At 38.5% G+C, this 22493-nt stretch overlaps 2 protein-coding genes across 6 annotated transcripts in view; one reads left to right on the top strand and one right to left on the bottom strand.

Moving 5' to 3' along the window:
- ARHGAP6 (Rho GTPase activating protein 6) overlaps positions 1-22493 on the top strand; it is a 529030-nt gene that overhangs the window by 353729 nt on the left and 152808 nt on the right. The window lies entirely within an intron of this gene.
- Positions 13976-21324, bottom strand: AMELX (amelogenin X-linked). 3 transcript variants are annotated; one of them, XM_063702907.1, is made up of 7 exons: positions 21269-21324; positions 19895-19960; positions 17911-17958; positions 16593-16634; positions 16460-16501; positions 15764-16189; positions 13976-14130 (listed from the first exon to the last, which is right to left on the bottom strand). In XM_063702907.1, exons 2-7 carry the CDS (start codon positions 19946-19948, stop codon positions 14125-14127), a joined length of 618 nt encoding a protein of 205 aa, XP_063558977.1. In that variant the 5' UTR covers positions 19949-19960; positions 21269-21324; the 3' UTR covers positions 13976-14124. The 3 variants fall into 3 exon arrangements, with proteins under 3 accessions (XP_063558977.1, XP_063558978.1, XP_063558979.1); XM_063702908.1 differs by lacking the exon at positions 16593-16634; XM_063702909.1 differs by lacking the exons at positions 16593-16634; positions 17911-17958.

The raw sequence follows: 22493 nt of genomic DNA, 5'->3' as shown, positions 1-22493 counted from the left end.
GTTCCTCTCCCTCCTCCCACCCTCTACCTTCTGAGAGGTCCCCAGTGTGTGTTGTTCCCCTCCATGTGTCCACGTGTTCTCATCATTTAGCTCCCGCTTAAAAGTGAGAACATGCAGTATTTAGTTTTCTGTTCCTGTGTTAGTTTGCTAAGGATATATACCATGGAACAGCATGCAGCCATAAAAAAGAATGAGATCATATCTTTTGCAGGGACATGGATGGAGGTGGAGGCCATTATCCTTAGCAAAATGTTTTCCCTTTTTGTGGGACATTATCTTGAATTTCTCAGAATTCAACCACAAATTTAAAGAGTGAACACTGGATATCTATTGCAAATTTTTCTAAAATAACATACATAAATCTAGCTATGAGAAAAATAGCTTTCAATTTTTATTTTGCATAAGAGTTTCTTGGAAAGTTTCTTAAAATGCAGATTCCTTGACATCAGAAGTTCTGTTATGATCAATTTGGGACTGGACTCCAGCTGGTCCATTTCATCCATCCCACACCATTATCTGATTACAGGGCAGAGGATCCACAAGCTGTTCAGGAGCTCATATAAATTTCTGCAAGCTGAAAAGGAAATTATTGACTCCCAAAGTGATAATGTAAATACTCACCTATATATCTAAAAACATAGCAAGTGCCAATTTCATTGTCAATTAGTATTTTTAACAATCTCATCACATGTAAAAACAATTCATAATGTACATTTTGTTCTCTTAACAAGTATTCCTGAACACGCACAATAATTACTTAAAAAATCACAGCCAAACGAGAATCCGATGAATTACTTATTGCCAAATCATGTCAAAATCAAAATTGTAAAAATTCTTGATAATACAAGGAGATGAACCTCAAAACTAAGTGCTTAAAATAGCTCAGAGCTCCTGGAACTCACTTTTAACAAAAAGTAACCCCAGGTGATTCTATATTTGATCTTTTGCCCACACTTGGAGAATCTAAGGTCTGTGTGGGGATGCTTCATATCATCAAAGCATACTTGTCTTCCTTCAATCATTTATCAAAATTCTTAGCACCTAAACCTAGCATCTTAGCATGATGCTAGATTATAAAAATACAGTGATAAACAGTCTTTCTAATTGTGAAGCCTCCAGCCCAGTAAGAGAGACAGCCAATAGACAAATGCACAAACAAGTAAAATCAATTACAGGTTGAGATAAGTGCTAAGAAGAAAATCAACAGTGTGTTGAGATCAAGAAGCCAGGAAACATTAACATCAGATTGGGGGAGGCAAGGAAGGCTTTTTGAGCAGATGATATTTAAGCAGAGACCAGAAAAAGGAGCCAGCCCTATGACTGACGCCTTAGGAAAGCAGTTCAAGCAAAGGAAACAGCATAGACAGAAACCCCTAATCAGGACCCAGCTTGCCTTGTCCATGAGTGTTTGAAGAACAGGAGGAAAGAGAGGAGGCATGAAAGGTGAGGCTAAGGAAGTTGGTCCAGACCCTTTGACATAGGCAAGTTCTATGTGGATGGATTTTATTCTAAGTGGAATGGAAGCCCATTGATGATCTTTGCTTGCTTGTTTGTTGTTACTTTTTTAAGGTTGGATATGGTGTGGTACTTTGTGTAGCAGTTGAACACATAACTCGAGCCAGACTGCCCAGGCAGGAATTCTGGCTTTGCCTCTTATAGGCAGAGTAAAGTTGAGCATGTTCTAACCTCTCTTCACTCAGTTCCTCATTGTAAAATGGAAGTAATAACAGTACCTACCTCTTAAGGTTGTTTAGCAGATTTAATAAATATGTGATATGCTCTATGTATGTCTCAAAATGAAGAATTGTCTTTAAGAAGATTACTGTTATTTCCCCCATGAACAAATTGAGTAAGGACAAGAGCAGATGGCTAGGTTGTCTGGAAGGCTGCTAAATTTGTTTGGGAGAAATATGATGGGGGCTGGAATTGGAGTGATGAAAGTAAAGATGGAGAGGAGGGGTCAGATTCCTGATTTATTTTGGATGCAGAGTTGACAGAAGTTGGTAATAGATTAAAAGTAGAACATGCAGTGAAGAGGAGAATAAAGAAAATGACTTAGTTCCTGGCTCAACTAACTGGGTGGATAAAAATAATCATTATTTAATAATAATAATAATCATCATCATCATCCACAACAACACTGATTAAGTGAGTGCTGCATACCAGGCAGGCATTGTGATAAATGCTTTGTAAACACCTCTAAAAATGTGGGAGGCTAGGATACCAAAACATTTGCCAGAAGAGAAAGTCAAGAGTTCATTAGTGGATAAGGGAAGTTTGAGATGACCCTGAGACACCAGGTAGAAGGGTCAAGAAGGCAGCTGGATAGTCAGCTCCATAAACACAAAGATGATTGGTTTGGAGATAGTATTTGAGAGTCCTGAACTTTGCAATGGGATTTACCACCATGTTTTTTTGTATAATGGCTTGGGCTGTTACGATAATATTTTTGTCTTTTTTGGTCTAATTCTTTTTAGTTCAAGACCTGCTTTGTAAAAACCTTAGTGTCAATCGAATTTTCAGTCAGTTCTCCATAGTGTAAAATAAAGTATTGCATTAACATTTCTGACTCTGAAACAACTCTACCGAACTAAACTACTTAATCTGAAGTTTGTGTTGTGTGTGTCTGAAACATTTCCTCATCAAAATTCAAAGAAACTTTAGTTCAAGTTATGGCCTGAAATCAACAGAATTATATTAATTCATATGGATATAGAAAATCATTTATTTACAGTATTTAAATTGACATTTAAACAGTTTTTCCAATCCCACACAGTTAGTGGCATAAGGTCTTGAGAAAGCATGAAACATTTTTTTTTATCAGCCTCATATTTCGTTGAGCTTGCCAAACACAGTTCATTTTCCATAGAAATTTGCAAACCTGAGTAGTGGCCAAATTTTCGGAGTCGCTGAATGTAAGCCAATGAATAAAATTGTTAAACCCTTTGATTTCCTCCCACTTTTTTTCCCTTAAAAAGTAACATAGCGCGTGCCTGAGTTTTATTTTTTGACATCTATTACCCACAACACTCGAGTGTGTTTCAGAATCAGCCTGTATGGACATTTCAGTACAAAATGAACACAGCCGGCCCTTTGGGGAACGTTCATTTGCAGCTTTGTTATCCTTAGACAGGAAGCCTTCTCCTCCACACTTCAATGGACATTTTTCAGAAGGCAATGGCATCAACCTTTAAAAATGGATACTTTCAAGGGTTTAAAGGTTGAGATTTTTAAGACAAACCCAGAATAGGCAAAAGTTACATATTGGCCAAAAATGTGACTCCAGAAACTATGTGTTGTAGCTAACTGGGGCCACTAGCAAATCTTTCTTTTGAGACTTCTGTCCTGTTAGCAGAATGCACTGATCGAACTAAACCTTGAGCATGACACAGGATAGAACTAGTTATAGTTAAGAAAATAATGTTCAAGGGCATTGGTCCATTGTACCCAGGAATAGTTTGGAAAGATGAAGGATATGGAAACAAACAAGCAAAAAAAGAAGAATTAAAATTAATAATTAAAATGTCAGTAACTCTAATGTATTTCTCTTAGTGGATGATAAAATTACATAAGAATGTCGACCTTTTCTTTAACCCAACCTAATTTCATTTTTACTTATAATAGTGAAAATGCACAATGGCCCCTGGAGGCAATACCCTAATTTTTTTGTTTAAGTGCTCAAAGAAGTATATCCTTTCCCTGCGAAAAAGGCAGAGGGTCACAATTAATTACTGAATTTCAGCTATGAAAATCCCACTGAACTGTGAGAGTCCATTGTGCTTAAGTTGCATTTAGTCTCTTTGGAGATGCCAACTACCTGATATACAAGAGCAACTGTAAGTTCCAAAAAAACTCTCACAGATAGGAACCATAGACATGGAGAGAAGGGAGCCACTACTCAGAAATGAAGGAGTTGGGGAGGAGTGGGGCTGAACCATGAAGCCAGAACAGAATTTTTGTCAGTGGCCTAGAAGCAAAGCTGAGAAGAAGGGTCTGAATGTGCTGGGGACCAGTGGTTGTAGCTCCACACTGAGATGGAAGCCTCCTCTTACTGTAGCTTCTGCCAAAACACATAGGTAAATTTGCAGGAGTAATGGTGACCTCGGAAGAGCCTGGTGTAATTGGGGAATGATTGTTGCAAGCGAATAAGAGCCAGTATTTCATCTGGTCTTTTGTGTCTGGCATTTTTCACTCAGTATAATGTCCCCAGGGTTCATCCATGTTGTAGTATTTATCAGTACTTCATCCCTTTTTCTGGCTGAATAATATTCTATTGTAGGGATATGACACATTTTGTTTATTCCTTCATCTGTTGATGGATTATTTGGGTTGTTTTGACTGTTTGACTATTAAGAATAATGCTGTTAGGAACATTCATATGCAAGTTTTTGTGCAGACTTACATGTTTTTCATGTCCATATTTCTTGGGTATATACCTAAAAGTTGAATTGCTGAGTATAATGGCAAATGTATGTTTAACATTTGGAGACACATTCTCACCAGCACTATGTAAGGGTTCCACATCCTTACCAACAGTTTTTTTTTTTTTTTAAAGCTATCCTAGTGGGCGTGATGTGATAATTTTTTTTTTTTTTTGAGATAGAGTCTCACTCTGTCACTTAGGTTGGAATGCAGTGGCACAATCACAGTTCACTTCAGCCTCGACCTCCCTGGGCTCAGGTGATCCTCCCACTTCAGCCTCCCAAGTAGCTGGAACTATGGGCATGCACCACCACACCAGGCTATTTTTTATTTTATTTTAATTTTTGTACAGACGAGGTTTTGCCATGTTGCTCAGGTTGATCTCGAACTCCTGAGCTCAAGTGATCCGCCCGCCTTGGCCTCTCAAAATGCTGGGATTACCGGCATGAGCCTCACTGTGATTTTGATTTGCATTTCCCTGATGGCTAATGATATCAAGCATCTTTTCATATGCTTATCAGCCATTTGTATATCTTCTTCAGAGAAATATTTATTCAGATTTTTTTTCTTATTTTTCAATTAGGTTGTCTTTTTATTATTGAATTGTAAGAGTTCTTCAGATTCTGGATACAAATCTCTCATCAGATATGTGAGTGAGCATTTTTTTCAAATGATTTTTTCCCTCCAGCAATCATACTGCATTTCTACCATCTACTGTAAACTGCCATATGTCTACCTCATTTATCTCAACTTTTTAACTTTTACACTTTTCTTCCTAGTGGGTGCTTGGGGGCTTTCAGCCTTCTGTGCCTGGGGAGGACTTTCAGAACTAAGAGCTCCCCAGGGTGTCTGACTCAGAGGATCACAGTGACCCAAGGCTCTCTCCCTCTGAGAGCCTCTAGTTGTGCCTTCCAGACAGGGAGACTGCCCGGCCGGCTCCTCTAGCACTTTGAGCAGTGTCCCTCCCTGCCTCCTGTCTCCTTCTTTATTCCCACACTGCACAGGGGCTCTGCGTGGAGAGTATGGGGGCTCGCTACTGCCTGGAGCTGCTGCTATTGCTGAGGTGTAAGAACCCTGGAGAGGTAAGAAGATACGGTGTGTGTATTTCAGGCTCTGTGTTTCGTGCCTACTGCTAGAAGCAAGGTAGGACCCAAGCCAGGAAGACGTGAAAGATTCCATGGGGTAATAATCCCAGAGCAGCATCTGGAAAAGGTGAACATAAGCAGGAAAGAAGGAGGGAAGTAATAGCGTTGGAGGGATTTGCTCAATGTGTCCTGGTGCTTGAGTGTCTTTTAACATCAAAGCTCAGGTGGTTCAAATGACAGTCACACTGCCTCTGCCTGTTGCTTTAAGAGTAAATTCAGAGTCTTCAAACCAGGCTTATTGGAATATTACATACCATTGCCAAGACATTTATATTTTTATTGAAAGTTCAGAGCAAATCATAGTAAGGACCCACCATTTCTTCTGCACCATTCCTTTTGGCTATTTTCTCAGTATTTGAAAATCAATGGAATTTGACTTTAACATGCACATTGGCTTATAATGTTACTGTTGCATGGGTCTTAATGTTACTGTTCCAGTCCAGTGTTTTTGTGCTAGAGGTAAGGAAACTGAAGTTCAGAGTGAATCAGGCATTGCCAGGATCACCGGACTAATCCAGGATGAGCCAAAACATCATTGCTATGGAGTCTCTCTTTGGGTCTCAATCATTGGGTACTATATAATGACTGACGATTGGGGACAAGGGCATAGGTTGCCCTTTTCCTTAGTATGATGAAGGATCAAGATTCTATAGCATCGATAACTGATTAGGGTACTAATGTGGAACCACAAAATGTGGTTCAGCTCTGTCCTGTGGCCAGTCCATGCAGCAAAGACAGATGGCTGGTTCAGAAAACTTTGGTTTTGTTGTTTGCATACAATAAAGGTAGCATCTGGTGCAAATTTTATTTTTTTTAATGATTCCAGGGTTTTTTCTTTAATGATTTCATAGAAAGAACCTTAAAACTCATCTTTTCAGAATATTAATTTAGATTGTTACCGAAGTGTTCACAGAGCCTAATTAAATATTTGCTGGTTTCATATAGCTACAAGTAAAAGCTGCTTTGAATCCTTCCTAAACTTATACTGGTTTATTTGGTGAATTGTGTTTTAACACCAAGAAAGTGAAATCATTGGCTTTTCTACAGATTGGTGATCTATTACCTTAAACAATATGATCAGGCCACATCAATTCATTTGCAAATTTCTTCCTCTCTCTATCATGTGCACATGCCACCATAGTATAAAGTAATTAAAATATATACGAATTATTTAGTTTGTTAAAAGCCAAGTTGCTTTTGAAGAAAATTTGCTGCTCTTAGATTATGATTATTTACAGTTTGTTAAGTGATTTCATTTTGTAGGCATAGACTTTTTATTGTGATTCTGATTATTTACAGTAATAGCAACTATCAAATCAACTAATGTGGTGGTGATTGCAGATTTTTGGATATCTATTACTGTTTATCGGGAACATTTTTTCACTACCAGAACGGGGAAAAAAGCCACAAAAGCAGTAAATCCCATTGCTTTCCAAGTGTCATTGTAAATCCTGCTGATAAGAACTGCACATTTTAGCAATGTTTAATAAGTACTTTAAAAATTGAGAATTGTCTCAAAAGAAACAGATTTTGAAGTTCCTCTGTTGTACCTACTTCCAGATTAAGAAAACTCGTTTGTGGAAAACAAGTTGATCCCAAGTTCCTAATCACAGGGAGAAGATGGGATTTTGTAAACCTGCAGAGCCTGAATTTGTTATTGCATGCAGCTGTGCAAATTTGCAAACATTTCCTTCCCTAGTCAGGACCCTATGGAAGGAGCCAGTTTGGACTGCTGCCTTGATAGCTAACATTTGTAGAGGCTGCAGTGCAGGAAGCTACTGGGATATTTGAACTTTGTCATCTATTTTAATCTGGGCACTAAATGCCAGGTAGAGAGAGTATGCAAGCCAATTAGTTCTGCTTCAATGTCATGGTAGGGATATATCAGTAGCCTTATTATTCTTGTCATTCTCGGTGAATTTCAGAATGCTGCTTAAAATGGGCTTTCTGTATGTGTTGAGTGTGTGTTCAGTGGGCTGTCTGGGAAGGAAGATAGGGGAGGGCCAAGGCCTGGGTCTCCTAAAACACATGATTATTTTATTGAACTAATCAGTGAGAGAAAGACAAGGCCTTGTGGTTTCTACGAGCACTGGACTTGCGTTTATTTGTTTTCAATCCATCCTTTGGAACTAGAGAAGGCATGAGGACCATCCATGAGCAGGTTCACACTCAAAGCTGGTTGCCCTTACCCTGGTTGCCATGGCAATGTTGTCCTAGCGTAGGGGATACTTGCCTATGTTTGTAGCTGTCTCCTCCCCATCTTTGGCAGTTTAGCACAAGAGGCAACTCCCTCATGCAACTACAGAGCATTTAATGAGTTAGGGATTCTTCATTCTGAGTTACAGTTAGCTCTCTAGTATATTTTTGGGAGGACAAATGGGCAGGAAAAATTAAGTCACAGGAGACAAGCTTCATGACTCTAATGGAGTTGAATTTACATTTGCCATTAAAAATAGCTATAGGTTGTTTAATTAGAATCCTAGAGGCGGATGACGAATTAGTTTATCTTTCAAATGGTACTCATCAAAAATGGGGCAGTGTGTGTGTGTTTTAAAAGAGCCTAACTTCCTGTTAAAATTTAAAGTTCAAACCCTCATTTGTAAATTGGTGATAGAGACAATTCTATAACGTTGTGAGAATTAAATGAGCTAATGCATGTCATGTGCTTAGAATAGTGCCTGAAATATAATGAGCCCAGTAAATGTTCAGTGTTATTATTATCATTACTTTTATATTACAGCATCCTGGGTGTTTAATGCTAATGATGGCTCATTGAGCAGATATTAAGCATACTGACCAGTTTCCAGGTATTTTTTCAAATCTGCCTCAAGGAGCTTGACAGCTAAGGGGGAGACAAAAGTAGAAAGAAGCAGTTGTTTGAAATAGAGGCATGGTCAACATATCCTGGGAAACCTCTGAGCCTGTGCACTCCAGCCCTGTGGACTAGCGAGAGAGGTTTCTAGAAGAGGTGACATTGAGGTGATGGTCATTGATGGCTGCTCCCAGATGTGTGGATATGGGGGCAAGGAGACAGGGGAACCTCACTTCCAGGAGTGCCAGCCAACGTAGAGCAGTGAGAGAAGATTTCTAGAAGAGGTGGCATTGAGGTGAGGGTCACTGATGGCTGCTCCCGGATGTTTGGGATACAGCAGCAAGGAGGCAGGGAGATCCTCACTTCAGAAGTGCCTTGAGTTGGTTATTTGGACAGATAGGGTGTTCGATGGCCTGGGTCTGTCAGATATTCTCAGCTGCCCAAGGTCAGTGCTTAATCGTCTTCTCTCCTTACAATACACTGCTTTATATTCTCCATGGCTGTAGGGGTTTTATTCTGTAACAATTTTGTAACAAAAACTTCTTAATCAAACGAATCATTCTTTTGGAGAGTGGTGGTTCTGAAAATCATGAGAATTAAGGCATCTTAAATTACTGCCCACTTTATGGACAGAACCACTCATTTCTCATTATTCTGCCAGATCCAAGCAAATCTCAGAACAGAACTTATCCCAGACTAATTGAATAACCTTGAATTCAGTAGTTACACTCATGGCTAAATTTATTATTTTCTCCTCTTTATCACTCGGGTAGACACAATCACTTTCAGAGGTTCTTCAGTCTGATTTACAATTAGCTCCTTAGCACATTTTTGGAAGGACAAACAAGCAGGAACAATTAACTCACAGGAGACAAGCTTCTTGTAACCTCCCAAGAAACAAATAACACACTCACTTCTAAGTAAGTTCTGAAGAAGCAAATAACTATTCTAACTTCTGTCGGACGGTTTTTAAAAATTTTGTTTTAATTTACTTTTTTTATTTTATAGATTTAGAGGGTGGACATGCTTTCTTACACGGATATATTGTGTAGTGGTGAAATCTGGGCTTTTAACAGGATAGTTTTGATTTAGAGACATTAGCTGACTTAATCAAGGGACAGCACTTTCTTTATTTTGCAAATTCTCCTTAACACCCCTACCACTCCCCAAGCTGTTTTGATTTGTTTAGATCCCTGTTGTGACTCCAGACATTGCCAAAGGTCCCCTAGGAGACACAACTGTACCTGCTTAAGAACCACTCATCTAGAGGAAAACGGTTTGGTAAAGGCCGGGTGCAGTGGCTCGCGCCTGTGATCCCAGCACTTTGGGTGGCCGAGGCGGGCAGATCAGGAGGTCAGGAGATTGAGCAATCCTGGCCAACATGGTAAAACCCTGTCTCTACTAAAATACAAAAAATTAGCCAGGCATGGTGGTGCCTGGCTGTAGTCCCAGCTACTCAGGAGGCTGAGGCAGGGGAATCGCTTGAACCTGGGAGGCGGTGATTGCAGTGAGCCGAGATTGAGCCACTGCACTCCAGCCTGGCGACAGAGCGAGACTCCATCTCAAAAAAAAAAAAAAAAAAGTAAAAGAAAGAAAAATGAAATCCTTATAATGTGGAATTAGCTGAACTGTGCCAATGCCAGAGTGACAAGGGAAGGGTCTGAGTTGGGAGTCACTGTACACAAAGGCTCAGCCCTAGAAAGAAGGTAAAAGGAAGACATGCAGAGAGAGGTGGTCTCAAGTTCTAGCCTCCACCTGGTGGAGCGCCCCCATGACACTTGCCTGGTGTTGCTCTCCTGTTACCCTCAGAGTGGTGAATTGAGGATGAAGGCTTGTCTTGGAGGCAGCAAAGAACAGTGTCTGGGGATATCAGGTAGGAGAAGGCAAAGATCATTTAGGGTCACAATCAGTAAGGGAGGTGTTCAGGTGGCTACACTGTCAGAGTGATGCACTGATAAATGACAGACATGGGCCGGGCACGGTGGCTCACACCTGTAATCCTAGCACTTTGGGAGGCTGAGCTGGGCAGATCACTTGAGGTCAGGAGTTCAAGACCAGCCTGGCCAACATGGTGAAACCCCATTTCTACTAAAAATACAAAAATTAGCTGGGTGTGGTGGCTCACTCTTGTAATCCCAGCTACTTGAGAGGCTGAGGCTGGAGGATCACTTGAACCCAGGAGGCGGAAGTTGCAGTGAGCCAAGATCACGCCACTGCACTCCAGCCTGGGTGACAGAGCAAGACTCTGTCTCAAAAAAAAAAAGACAAACATGATGTACTTCAGTGCCTGTGGCATCAAAAACTTCCATGTCATATCCTAATTTTGTATCACTCCTGCTTCCAACTGGGTAGTGTTCTCTTTGGGAGTCTACAGAGGCAGGACAAAGCTCTCTTTCTGATTACAAGAACTGTAGCTAACATTTATTGAGCTTGGGGCTCATTAACATGAAAAGACTCAGAGCAGAGTATGATATTAGTACATTTTATAGACGAGTGTACTGAGCCATAGAGAGGCCAAAAAAATTGTCCAAGTTTCCACAGCAGATAGGCAATGGTCATGATTGTGAATCAAACGGTTTGGTTATGGAGGCTGCACCCCCTACCATCACACTGGAAAGCCGGCTTTGTGCTTCTGTGGACACTTAACTGACACCCCCAGAGCCTGCACATTCCATGGCCAAATATGAAGCATAGAAAATTATTTGGAGAGGCAAACAAAATTTGGCTGTTTGGAGGAATTGAGATTTTAGTATTGTTCATTTTTAAAATTAATAGTAAAGTGAATTCTGGGTCCTGTGGTGGTTTTTGTTGACCATAGGACAATGATATTTGCAAATGGGCTTTATTAATTTAGATTTTGTGATAGAGGATTCAAGTGTGATTTATTGAGGTAAATGTTTCGAACCCAAATGACCACTCCTTTCTTCTCTCTTCAAATCCTCACCACTCCCAGCCCAATCTTATTCCTCAATAATTATTTATCATCTGGAAGAGTCAGGTGTTTCAAATGAGGCCAGCATGGACTTTTCCCAACAGGGAGGTATTTTTTAATATCTAAATGTCGGCCTATGGCCCTTGCTGTTAAGGCTCCAGATCAAATAGGGGCAAAAGGAATTGAAAGCCAAATCACAAAAATAAGTAAAAACTCCAACTAACAAGAATTTCACAACAGACATAAGCTGATGACTATTTTATTAAAGCAATGTGGAGTACTACTAAATGCTACTATGTTCTGGAAATGTAGGAAATTGGTTGAAGTCGTTTTTCTCTTGTTAGTCTCATGTTAAGCTGTTCATACAAGGATCTCTTGGGTTATTTTTTCCCAATTAATACAGTTGTCTACTAATTTATTTTCTTTTTAAAAGTCTTGGCCTTAAACTCAGTCTTGGTATTTTCAGCTATTGTTTACTACCAAAGGAAAAACTTCAGATTTAGAGAAAAGTCTGTATTTTTATTTTGTGTGGAGTTGAGAAAGGGGATGGTAAACTTGACATTGCTTGGAAATGAAATGCACAGCTTGATCATTTTTTTCTTGATATAATTTTTGTATTGGAAGAACTATAGTATGTCCTGGTGGTGATAATGAATACCATAACCACATAATCATTCTCTAAATGATTGTAATGGAAAGAAGTTTTATTTAAAATTTCAAGTTACTCAAATGGCACATGTCTCCACATGTGTCTTTTTACTACAGGTAAACCCAGAAAGCATGCGTGGTTATGGGTGTGTGAGTGTGTGTAACGTGAATGTGTGCCTCCCTCTATGTTATGTTGCACTATTAGTTTGAACCACAAAATAGAAAAGAATGTAAATATCTTCTGAACTCTGGATTTATCTGTTCTAAATGAAAGCTAGAGGGGAAACCGTTTTAGTATGTGAAGTTTGGCCTGAGGAAGAGAATGGCACTTCTACATTTCTTAGAAAATTCTCATAGAGGATCAGGATTACTGGCATGCTTGGAGAACAACTTGCTGTGGGTAGTTGAGATTTTCAGTTTCAACCAGCAAATCTGTTTTGTTTCATCTTTTGTTTAAAATATTTGAATTAATAAGAATTATTTTTCAACTTCAAGAAGTAGTGCATAGAGCAATGCTGTCTGATAAAACTGAATGGTGATGGAAATATTCTGTATCTGTGTTGTCCAGTATGGTAGCCACTAGCCCCATGTGGCTATTTAGCACTTAAAATGTGTCTACTATGACGGAGGAATTGAATTTTAAGTTTTATTTAATTTTAATTTATTTACATTTAAATAGCCACATAGGACAGGACTACCATATTTGACAGGGCAAGTATTACAGTATAATTACCAGTTAATGTATGTCTCTGGTTTGAAACATTCTGCTGTATTATCACACTACGTATCTGAATTTTGATTTGGAAACTGGCTGAATGCTGGGATTGATTCCAGCTCTGCCAACAGGAAAGGAGTGGTAAGGAAAGCTGTTGGACAGCTAGCCAAGGATATTTGCCATATTTGCCAGAGTATTTTGACTGTACTTCTGTCATAGTATTAATACCATTTGGCCTTTTTAATTGTTATTTGTGGGCTTATTTTACCCCTTTGGTAAATTCTAGATTCCTTAAGGATGGGGCCTTGCTCTTTTCACCAGCACATGGAATAGTGCCTTGCCCTAGAGTGTGCTTAATAAATATTGACTCAATTGATTAGAATTGGTCCATGCCAATTGATTAAAAGCTTTTCTACCTTTAAAAAATTGAATCTAAGTTCTTTAAAATCAAGTTATTTGTTTGAATATTGACACCCTCCCAATAAAGTTATGTTTATTCATTCCAGAAAATGATTAAGGGGCCTTAATCATAAAGGTACTGGAATAAAGTTACCATGGGTTTGTGTAATGTAAACCCTGCAAAGACTGTTTACAATTCTGTGTGGGTGTAGGAAGAAAAAAGGATTCAAATATAAATATGAGTGGGAAAGAAAACTTGTTTTGAGTCCATTTTATGCATTTGTTAACATTTTGAAGACTATGCAGTACAATTTATCTTAAAGTTATGAGGTGAAAGAACTGACTTGTGTTTAAAATCACTGCAATTCTCTATTGGAAGCTCCATTGATAACATTTTTTGAGGAAAACAAATTACTTGAATAACTTTAAATTCAGTACATTATTATGCATATCACATAATTTCATTTAAAAATCTTTTTCCATAGAATGAGATCAAAAGACCAGATTTTGATTGCCAGTGTGGTGTGAAGTATAAAGCCAGTGTTCCACGTCCTATTTTGTTTCATAATATAAACATTCTTCAAAAGTTTATCTTTCTTAATGTAAAGAATTTTTCATATAAACTTCCCTTCATTTGGTTCAGGTTTTAGTTATTGTACATATTCATAAATTTTCATTTTATCAACTGTTTTAACTGATGTATAAACTTTGTTTTTTAAAAAAGATTTGAGACAGTATAATTTAAATTTTCTCTAAAAAGAAATATATTCCTTATTTGCTTGCCAAATGGTGAATTTGTATGACTAAATGAGCAGTTCCTACCTGATTCAAGAATACTCATTCATAATATATCATCTCAAATGATAGGAAAATTTAAGTTTCATTCAACACAAAGACATGAATGATTTTTAATGCATTTTATTGTCTGCTAATGGTACTTTTTTAGTTACAGAATTTGCTAAGTAAAGTGATTATAAGCAAAAATCATTGTGTTCTTGTGTCATTCCTGAAAGCATCTGAAGTATTCATTCCCCTCTCATCTTCTGATCTTTTAATCCTGAAAAAAATTGCAAAAGAACAGTTAAAATAATTTACAAATGTTCCTGGTGAGTACCATTTACAATAACATGTCTGGCTTCAGTTTTGTCAAAACAATGTACAACCATTTAAGTTGAACTCTATAATTTCTGAAGTTTCTTTGTTATTTCGTTGTCATTAGATACTAGGTGTCCATGAGGACTGCTTCCACCTTCAGGACACTTAAAGCCTATTATTTTATAATAAAATAACAATTGCTGCCTTTTTGGGGGGTACGTCTTGCATGTCAGGCTCCAAGCTTATCACGCTATTTTGTTTTCCATAAAACAATTCTAAGAAACTATCAATGTTTATACTCAAATTTTACACAAAAAGAAACTGAGTTTTAAAAAGTTCAAACTATCTGCCCAAAGTCACCTTTCCATAAATAGCTTTGTCAAGATGTGAGCACATTATAAAGTTCATGGTATTAATTATTAATAAAGAAATAAATGCATTTTCTATGTACAGAGAGAACATGTGCCTTGGACTAGAATAGCCAATGATAGGCACCAATTACTTGGGATTCAATCAGTTTTCAAAAAATTCTGCCCCATATTTTCCATAAACATGCTCACAATTATGAAGCCATTTATGACATATATTATGATTTTTTTAAATTCAGAAACTATGGTATTTATAATTGGACAGAGACTTGAAAATAATCTGATTTCATCATTTTCCCCCATTTAAAAGAAAATAAAACACCCATACATTTGAAGTAACTTTTACAATACTGCCTCGTCTTTGAGGGCAAAGCCAGAATTGGAACCTTTGTGTCCTGGCTTCTTATCCTGGTCATTTCCACCTCACTTCTCTCTTCTTCTCAGTAGCAAATCATCAATAACATGTATAAATTGGAATTACAGTTGAATACATATACATGATAGGATCACATAATCTCGTATACATAGAAGTAAGACTTTATGGATGTAGATTAAGTTTGTTTTGTTGACTATTCCCATTCATTTGTAAGAGCTACCTGTAATGGAAGATTTAGTGCTAAATTGCAGTAACTTCTTGCTAAAAGCTTAATCATCTATAGAATCCCAGTACAGAAAAGGAATCTAACAGTATGTTTAGTTTAGCTGCCTCCAAGTTAGATTGAAAACTACTGGAAATGGGGAATCTTCCTGTAGGTTTTTGAAGAGATTTCCCGTCTACCTTTTGTAGCCTGTTCAGATATTTGCACTCTCAAAATTACCCGCTCCCTCTTTTCTTAAGCCTTCAGTGCAACTCTAGCCTATTCTTGCTAGTCAAACCTTTGAAATATAAGGAGAACTGATATTCCCTTATACTGTTGCCCTTAAAATTCATGGGGTTTAGTAATATATATTTCTATTAATGGGTTTTGGTAATATATATTCTGGTAGAAATTCAGTAATAGTAAAATTGAAACCTACCATAAAAACTGTGGTCTTAATTACCAAGCCATTTAGATGAATTTGTCTTTAATATAAAGGTATAGCATATTGCTTGGACTAATAGAATCATAGACCTGTAACTACTACAACTCTAGATCCTTGGTTGTCGGAGACCTTAGAACTCTGGGGCCTATTTTGCTGCACCATTTTCACAGGATTTGCATTGTAGTGGCTTCAAAATATACTCACCACTTCCTCCCGCTTGGTCTTGTCTGTTGATGGCCAAGCTTCCAGAGTCAGATCAGGAAGCATGGGAGGCAGGGGCTGCATGGGGAACATCGGAGGCAGAGGTGGCTGTGGCGGCAGGGGCTGCATGGGGTGCACAGGTGGCTGGGGCTGCATGGGCTGGTGAGGCTGTGGCTGAACAGGCTGGGGCTGGTAGGGCTGCTGGGCGGGCGGAGGGAGGTTTGGCTGGTGGTGTTGGATTGGAGTCATGGAGTGTTGGCCAGGAACGGGCATCATTGGTTGCTGGGGGATCACGGGCTGCTGAGCTGGCACCACTGGGATGTGGTGATGAGGCTGCAGGGTGTGAGTCGGGGGGTGCTGTTGGGACAGCACGGGGATGATTTGGTGGTGCAGCCATCCACCCATGGGCTCGTAACCATAGGAAGGGTACTGGTGAGAAACAGAGAGGCAGGTTTACCATTGGCTCAGGTGACTCCAACCAGAGAAGCAGCAGTGTTTTCTTTGCCATTATGGCTATAGGAATATTTTATTCATTTTTCCTTTGCAAAAATTTGTAACTGTGTACACAGATATGATTTTTTACAAACTAAATTTCCCATTAATGTCTGCATGTGGAGTAGACATGATATTTCACTTAATATGGGAATTTTAATGCATGCCTAATATTTTCAGGGAATGAAGAACAAAATGTCTACATACCGGTGGCCTTATGCTCTGGTACCACTTCAAAGGGGTAAGCACCTTAAGAGAAAAAGATATTAGAACCCATTTGATTTAATTTACTTTCATCCAATATAGAAACTCACTGATGCAGTAGGAAATATAGACTCACTAATGCAGTCCTGTCAACATTGATAGCCTGAGAATGTGAGTTCTACAAAAGAAAGAAGAAGGTAAACATTTGTTGGGTGCTTCCTGTGTGACAGGCACTGTGTTTACATCCATCACACACATTCTTCATCTTTTCTTATATGCTAGGAGGCAAGTATTATTACTCTCACTTTTTAGATAAGGTTATGGGGAGTTAAAGAGATTCATTAACTTGACTGAGGTTACACAGGGAGTAAATCTGTTTAATACCATAGTTCCTTCTTTTCATTGTAAGAGCAAAACAAACACAAAATTATGACATAATAATATGACATGATGTTAATTTCATTTTTTTCTTTGATGTCACAATGGGAAAAAGAGAGGTGCAAACACTGTCCCTCATCCTAGAAACACAGATTGACTGATCAGATGTGTCAATCTTTTCGGTTCAACAGAAAATCTTGCCTCAAAATCTTACTAACATTTGTCTTCAGCTTTTATAAGTAAATAAACTCATAGATTGTTACCTGAACCTGTGAGAGAAGTAAGAATCTTATTCCTTTCTGAACAGTATATATACTTGGTTAGCCTTAGGTTTGAGGATTCTTCATATAGTAATACGGCATTTAATCGATACAAAAAATAATTAGTAACCTTGCTCATATTATACTTGACAAAGCACTTTTCATATTCATTAACTATATTACTCTCCAAACAATATTTTGAAATATGGTTATTATAATTATTTCCTTTCTCCAGATGAGGAAACCAGGGTTCCAGAAAGAGGAAATGATTTGCCCAAAATCACAAAGTTAGTAAGAGGTTGAGGAGAACCTCAAACCCGACATCCAAAACTCATGCATTCCACTGTTCTGCGGAGTCTCTCCTATACCACTTAGTCACTAATATTTCAGCAGAGGCAAACGAGAAACACACATAGAGTGTGACTATCTTAGAATCAGGAGTTTTTTGAGCTGGAAAGAGTCTTAAATAACATCTTACCTAATCCTTACATTTTACTAGCTGGGTTAGAACCAAGCTGGTCAGAGTTTACTTTTTGCCCTATCATGGAGCCTCCCTGAGTAGTGGTTCATGATGGGTAAGCTTACGGCCATATTTAGGAGGACAGACTGAGTCAGAGTGGCCAGGCGGGAGGCTGTTGGGATGACACAGGCTTGAGGCCAACCATCAGAGCTTAAACTGGGAAGCTGGTGGTAGGAACTGTAAAATCAGGACCACTTGAGAAACATCTGGGATAAAGAATCAACACACTATTCTTTACAGAGCCCAGGGCATTGTTAACGCAAACAATGGTCAAAATTAGTAAAGAGAAAAATTACCTCATAGCTGAAGTTGATATAACCAGGGTGCCCAGGATGAGGTGGTAGCTTTTACAGGGAGGAGGGGAGGAGAATAGAAAGAGAGAGGAAGGGAGAGAGTGAAGGAAGAGAAGAGAGAGGAAGAGATTAAGTCAGTATGCAATTGTTCACATTAAAGGAGACTGAAGCTACTTTAAAAAAATCTATATAGTGCAGAATATACTTGAGGTCTGTTTTTAGTTTGAACAAATGTGCTGTGTAGAAGAGGAGACCTTTTATTTTAAAGAGGTTCAGAACAGCTAAATGACTGTTCCTGGGGTTATAGCCTTATGGTTGGAGACCTGGAAGCAGAAACCAGCACACATTTATTCTCCAGTGATCTTTGGACAACATCCCACCCCCACACCCAGTGTTTTCAATGAATCCTACCCTATCCTGCCCAACAGTTTACTTGCTGATAAAACTCACCCCATAATGGGGAGAGAAGTGTGTTTCTCTTTCACAATAAAGAAATATCAACAAGGAGAGAATTGTCTCACGAATGTTCCCTTGTAGATCAGGAGGTGGTCAAGTACTTTTAAGTATCAAAGGGATTTCTCATAATTGACATGCAAAGTAAACAACACTTCCATACAACAAAAGAAGCCACAAAAGAAACCACAAGGTGGGAATTATTGATGAATGCCAGAACAAGATGGGTGGAGCAAAGTGGAAACATTATAAATCCCATGGAAAATGAAAGAGTTGATTTATGACGTTTAAGCCGATCTTTTTTTATTATTCTGCCAACGGTTTTATGGCAGAAAAATTTTCAAGTTGAAAATAAAAGGCCACCTGAATGATGATCTGAATCAGGACTGTCTATCCTCTCAAAAGTGGGGGCCAAGTGTCTGGTGCCTGTATTGTGGAACTCTCGTTGTGCCTGGGGTCCAGGGAGGAGAGATGGTTATGCAGAAAATCTCCCTCAGACATTGGCCTCATTTAGGATTGGCTCTATTATATTCTTTAAAAATGCTCACATTTCATGGGAAGGTTTATTCTCTCTCATCTGGATGTGAATGGTTTTAGTCAGGTCCTATACCCTCTTGAACAATACCATCTTAGAGAGTGGGAAAAGGGCTGAATTTGTAAGGCAGGGACCCCTGAGGAAACTAGGAATCGCTGCAATGCAGGATTTCAGGAAGTCAGAGCACAGAATCTTGGTTTTGTGGGTGAGAGAGGAAGAGAGGAGGCAGGGGTGCAAGCTTGCTGGCTTCTGGTTGTATCAACTGCTCTTTATTCCACCAAAAAGCAGATGCAGCCTGCTTGGCATGCATGTGATCTAAGTTCTCTGCCCTTATGCACCTGTGTCCAGACAGAGTGGGTCTAATGTCCTGATCTTTAATACATCTGAATATAAAATATATCACTATGTATTGGGTGTAGGCGGGATCCCGGGCAACCACAAAAAAGTCACCTACTCATCAGATGTACCCAAAGGGGTGGGGCCTCTGAGAACAGGAATGTGGCTCAAAAAGTGGATTCCTAACACAAAAATCTTACCCCCTGAGGGGTAAGAGCAGCAATATGTGGAGGGCAGGAAGAGATTTGGAATCTTGAGAGGAATTGGGTTTTAGACAAAACTGGCATTTCTGTAATATTTGTCCAAAGCTGGTTAAGCACTTTCTCTGGAGACCTTTCAAGGGTCCCTTCCAAAAGCTTCCTCCATCTAGAGATGGGTGGTGATATTTACAAGCTAACAGTTCCAACAGAATCTCCTGGGGTGCTTATAAAAATGCAGAGTCCTGGGCCCCGCCCCAGCTGTACCAAATCAGAATTTTTGGTAGCGGCATTTGAGAATATACCTTTTTAAAACAAGCTCCTGAAGTGTTTCTTCAACCCGGAGACATATGAAGACATCTGATCTCATACTGTTTTAAACCCTAATTTCACCAACTATGGGCAGATTTTTATGTCCAAGCTTGTGAAATTGGACACTGACTTATGCAAGGGGTGTTTTACTCACAGGCATGGCAAAAGCTGCTCCCAGGAGGCAGGCAAATAAAATCCAGGTCCCCATTTCTTGATGGTTCTGAAATGTAAGTCAACATCCGCTTTTCTTATCTCTTCTGAAACATGGATGTAATGAATGCTCCATAAAACACACATAATCTACATTAGTCTATTGCTAGTAAGAAGGATGGAGCCATTCTTTGTGAATTTACTTCAGTCTTATGTGATTTCCAGCTCTCAGCCTATTTCATTGTTTCTGGAGTCACAGTAGTGATAAAGATGCATTTAATTTAGGTTGAGGGCTAAACAAGTTACAGAGACATGAATGATCTATCTTCATATGACTTTGCATGCCATTTTCCTATGCCTATACAGCCCATAGTCATAGAAGCTAAATTGTATTTATAATTAATGATTAAAGGAATAAAGTTGGCTCTAAAGGTTGGGAAGATCATCAAAGTGCACAGTATTTTATAATTTTAGAACAAGGAGGCACAGAAATGTCTCATGCACAGTCTACCTGGACATTGCTACTGTTAAAAACAAGGACTCATCATTTGAGAAAATATATTAATTTGCCAAGATAGATTTTAGTTCCAGAAATTCCTATCTACAGAACTTCAGGTAAGACCCTCCAGTAACATCTCTGAGCTCCAGACTGTGGAGCAAAAGATGTGGCTGAACCAACAGGAGAGGATGGTACTAATTTTATGTGATTCTTCAATGAATTTTGAATACTTTCTCCCTAAGAGGTTTCATTTTCTTTCAATGGAATCTTCATTTTGTTTGATGTTGCACTGTAATTATTCTATAAATAAGACCCTTGGGACATTAAGCAAAACAGGTCCTCCTAAAATGTGCACATTGATTTGTGGCACAAATTACTGGGAAAACTGTCAGAAGAAAGACCTTAAATTTTGTATAAGAAGTGAATATTATATGTGATAATGCTGTCTATGAAAAGTACACTGAAGTTTTCTAACTCCTAAATTTGTTTTTTGTTTGTTTGTTTGTTTGGGTTAATGAGAAAAAACACTTCATGGATGGTTCTATTTTATGTAATTAAATAAAAAGCTTTTCAAAGTAGTAGATCACAGCCTGTGAATGTATTATTTTTACTTTAATCGATAATTAATTAAAATTAATATTTTACTGTGAAATGTGGCCAAGAAAGACCTTTGGAATTAGACAAGCACTTTGTTGCATTATAAAGTTAAAAATCATTTCAGTAATCAGAGTCTAATTTAATTATGGGCCAACTAAAAAGTAACTATTGATGGCATATAGTATTAGAAATGTAGAATACATTTATATCTTTTAAAAGAAATGCAGAGAAAGAAATAAGCACAATAAAAAGGATATCAAATTATAAATAAAATCCACATACCTTTGAATGTATTCAGTGCAAGTTTCTGTTTGAAACTCAGGGATGCTTGATCCTTTAGATTTCTTCCAACTATGAGCTCAATTTATATCATTCATGGCATCTGTAACAACCAATCCAGTTTCTAAAGGAAAAATGTGTTGAGTATAACTAAAAATCCCTGTATCATGATTTTTTAGAAGCTATGATCAGACATAAGGCTGTATGTTGTGATTAGTGCATATGGAATCTTTCATTATGGGCAATAATAGGTTTAACAGGCAAAGAGTTTCATCAGGCTATTTTGAAGTCAGCAAATTAGTTGACTGTACATGTTGATATATTCAGATTTATTTTTAAAAAGCTGCTCTGCCATCGCCTTTTCCTCAGTTCTAGCAAACAACATTGTTCTTTACAAAAATCAAGCTAGGTGGTTGAGATTCTCTAGTGTAATCTGGATATCCTCCAGGATTTTTCCAGCCCTTTCAGATCAGGAGAAATTGATTCAAATTCCCATTTGGGTAAAACCCCAAAGCTCTCTCTAGTTTCTCTCTGAGGAATTATAATTTTGGGATCACCACTGCTCTATTATCTGCTTCCATTGAAGGTATTTTTCTCTGTTCCCTTTGGCTACTCCTTTATCACCACTCTGGTGTCCACCAAAACAGGGGACAAAGCCCCTTCTCGGCCCCATGCTGAAACCCATCTACCGTAAAAACAATCAGGAACATAAGGTTCTTGCAGTAGCAAAGCTTTTACCGATGATCTATACTACAAGGCAAGGAGTGCACACCAGACAGCACATTTTAAAGTAAATTTTGTTTTTTACAAGCAAACTCATGTCACAGGGGATGTTGTCCTTTGCCTCCCAACTCACAGAGCAGCTTGGCCTCTCAGTATGGTGGCCCTTCTTTGCCCATATCCTTCTGGCCCAATCCCACTTTCTCATACAGGCAAACCCAAATTCCTCTCTATTTTTCAGAGTCTCTTAACTGTCTGGCTAGCTACTTTGCTTCCATGTTCTCAGCAGTCTCCCCTTTCCCTAAGCAATGACCAAAGCTATTCACTTTCTAAAAGAACCTCTGGTCATCTACCTATTAAATTCATGTGTGTTTTACCCCTCTACCTTGGTATAACACATGGGCTTTTTCTTTTATTCTGGAATTTGATTAGATTGATCTAATTGAGCAAATTTGTAATTAGTGGCAGGAGCTAACTGATGAGTCGTCCATCAATATTAGATCAATAA

This window comes from Gorilla gorilla, chromosome X (genome assembly GCF_029281585.2).
Source record: "Gorilla gorilla gorilla isolate KB3781 chromosome X, NHGRI_mGorGor1-v2.1_pri, whole genome shotgun sequence".
NCBI classification, from domain to species: Eukaryota; Metazoa; Chordata; class Mammalia; order Primates; family Hominidae; genus Gorilla; species Gorilla gorilla.
Note: the sequence above shows the minus strand (reverse complement) of the source record. Positions and strands in the feature narration are given on the sequence as shown.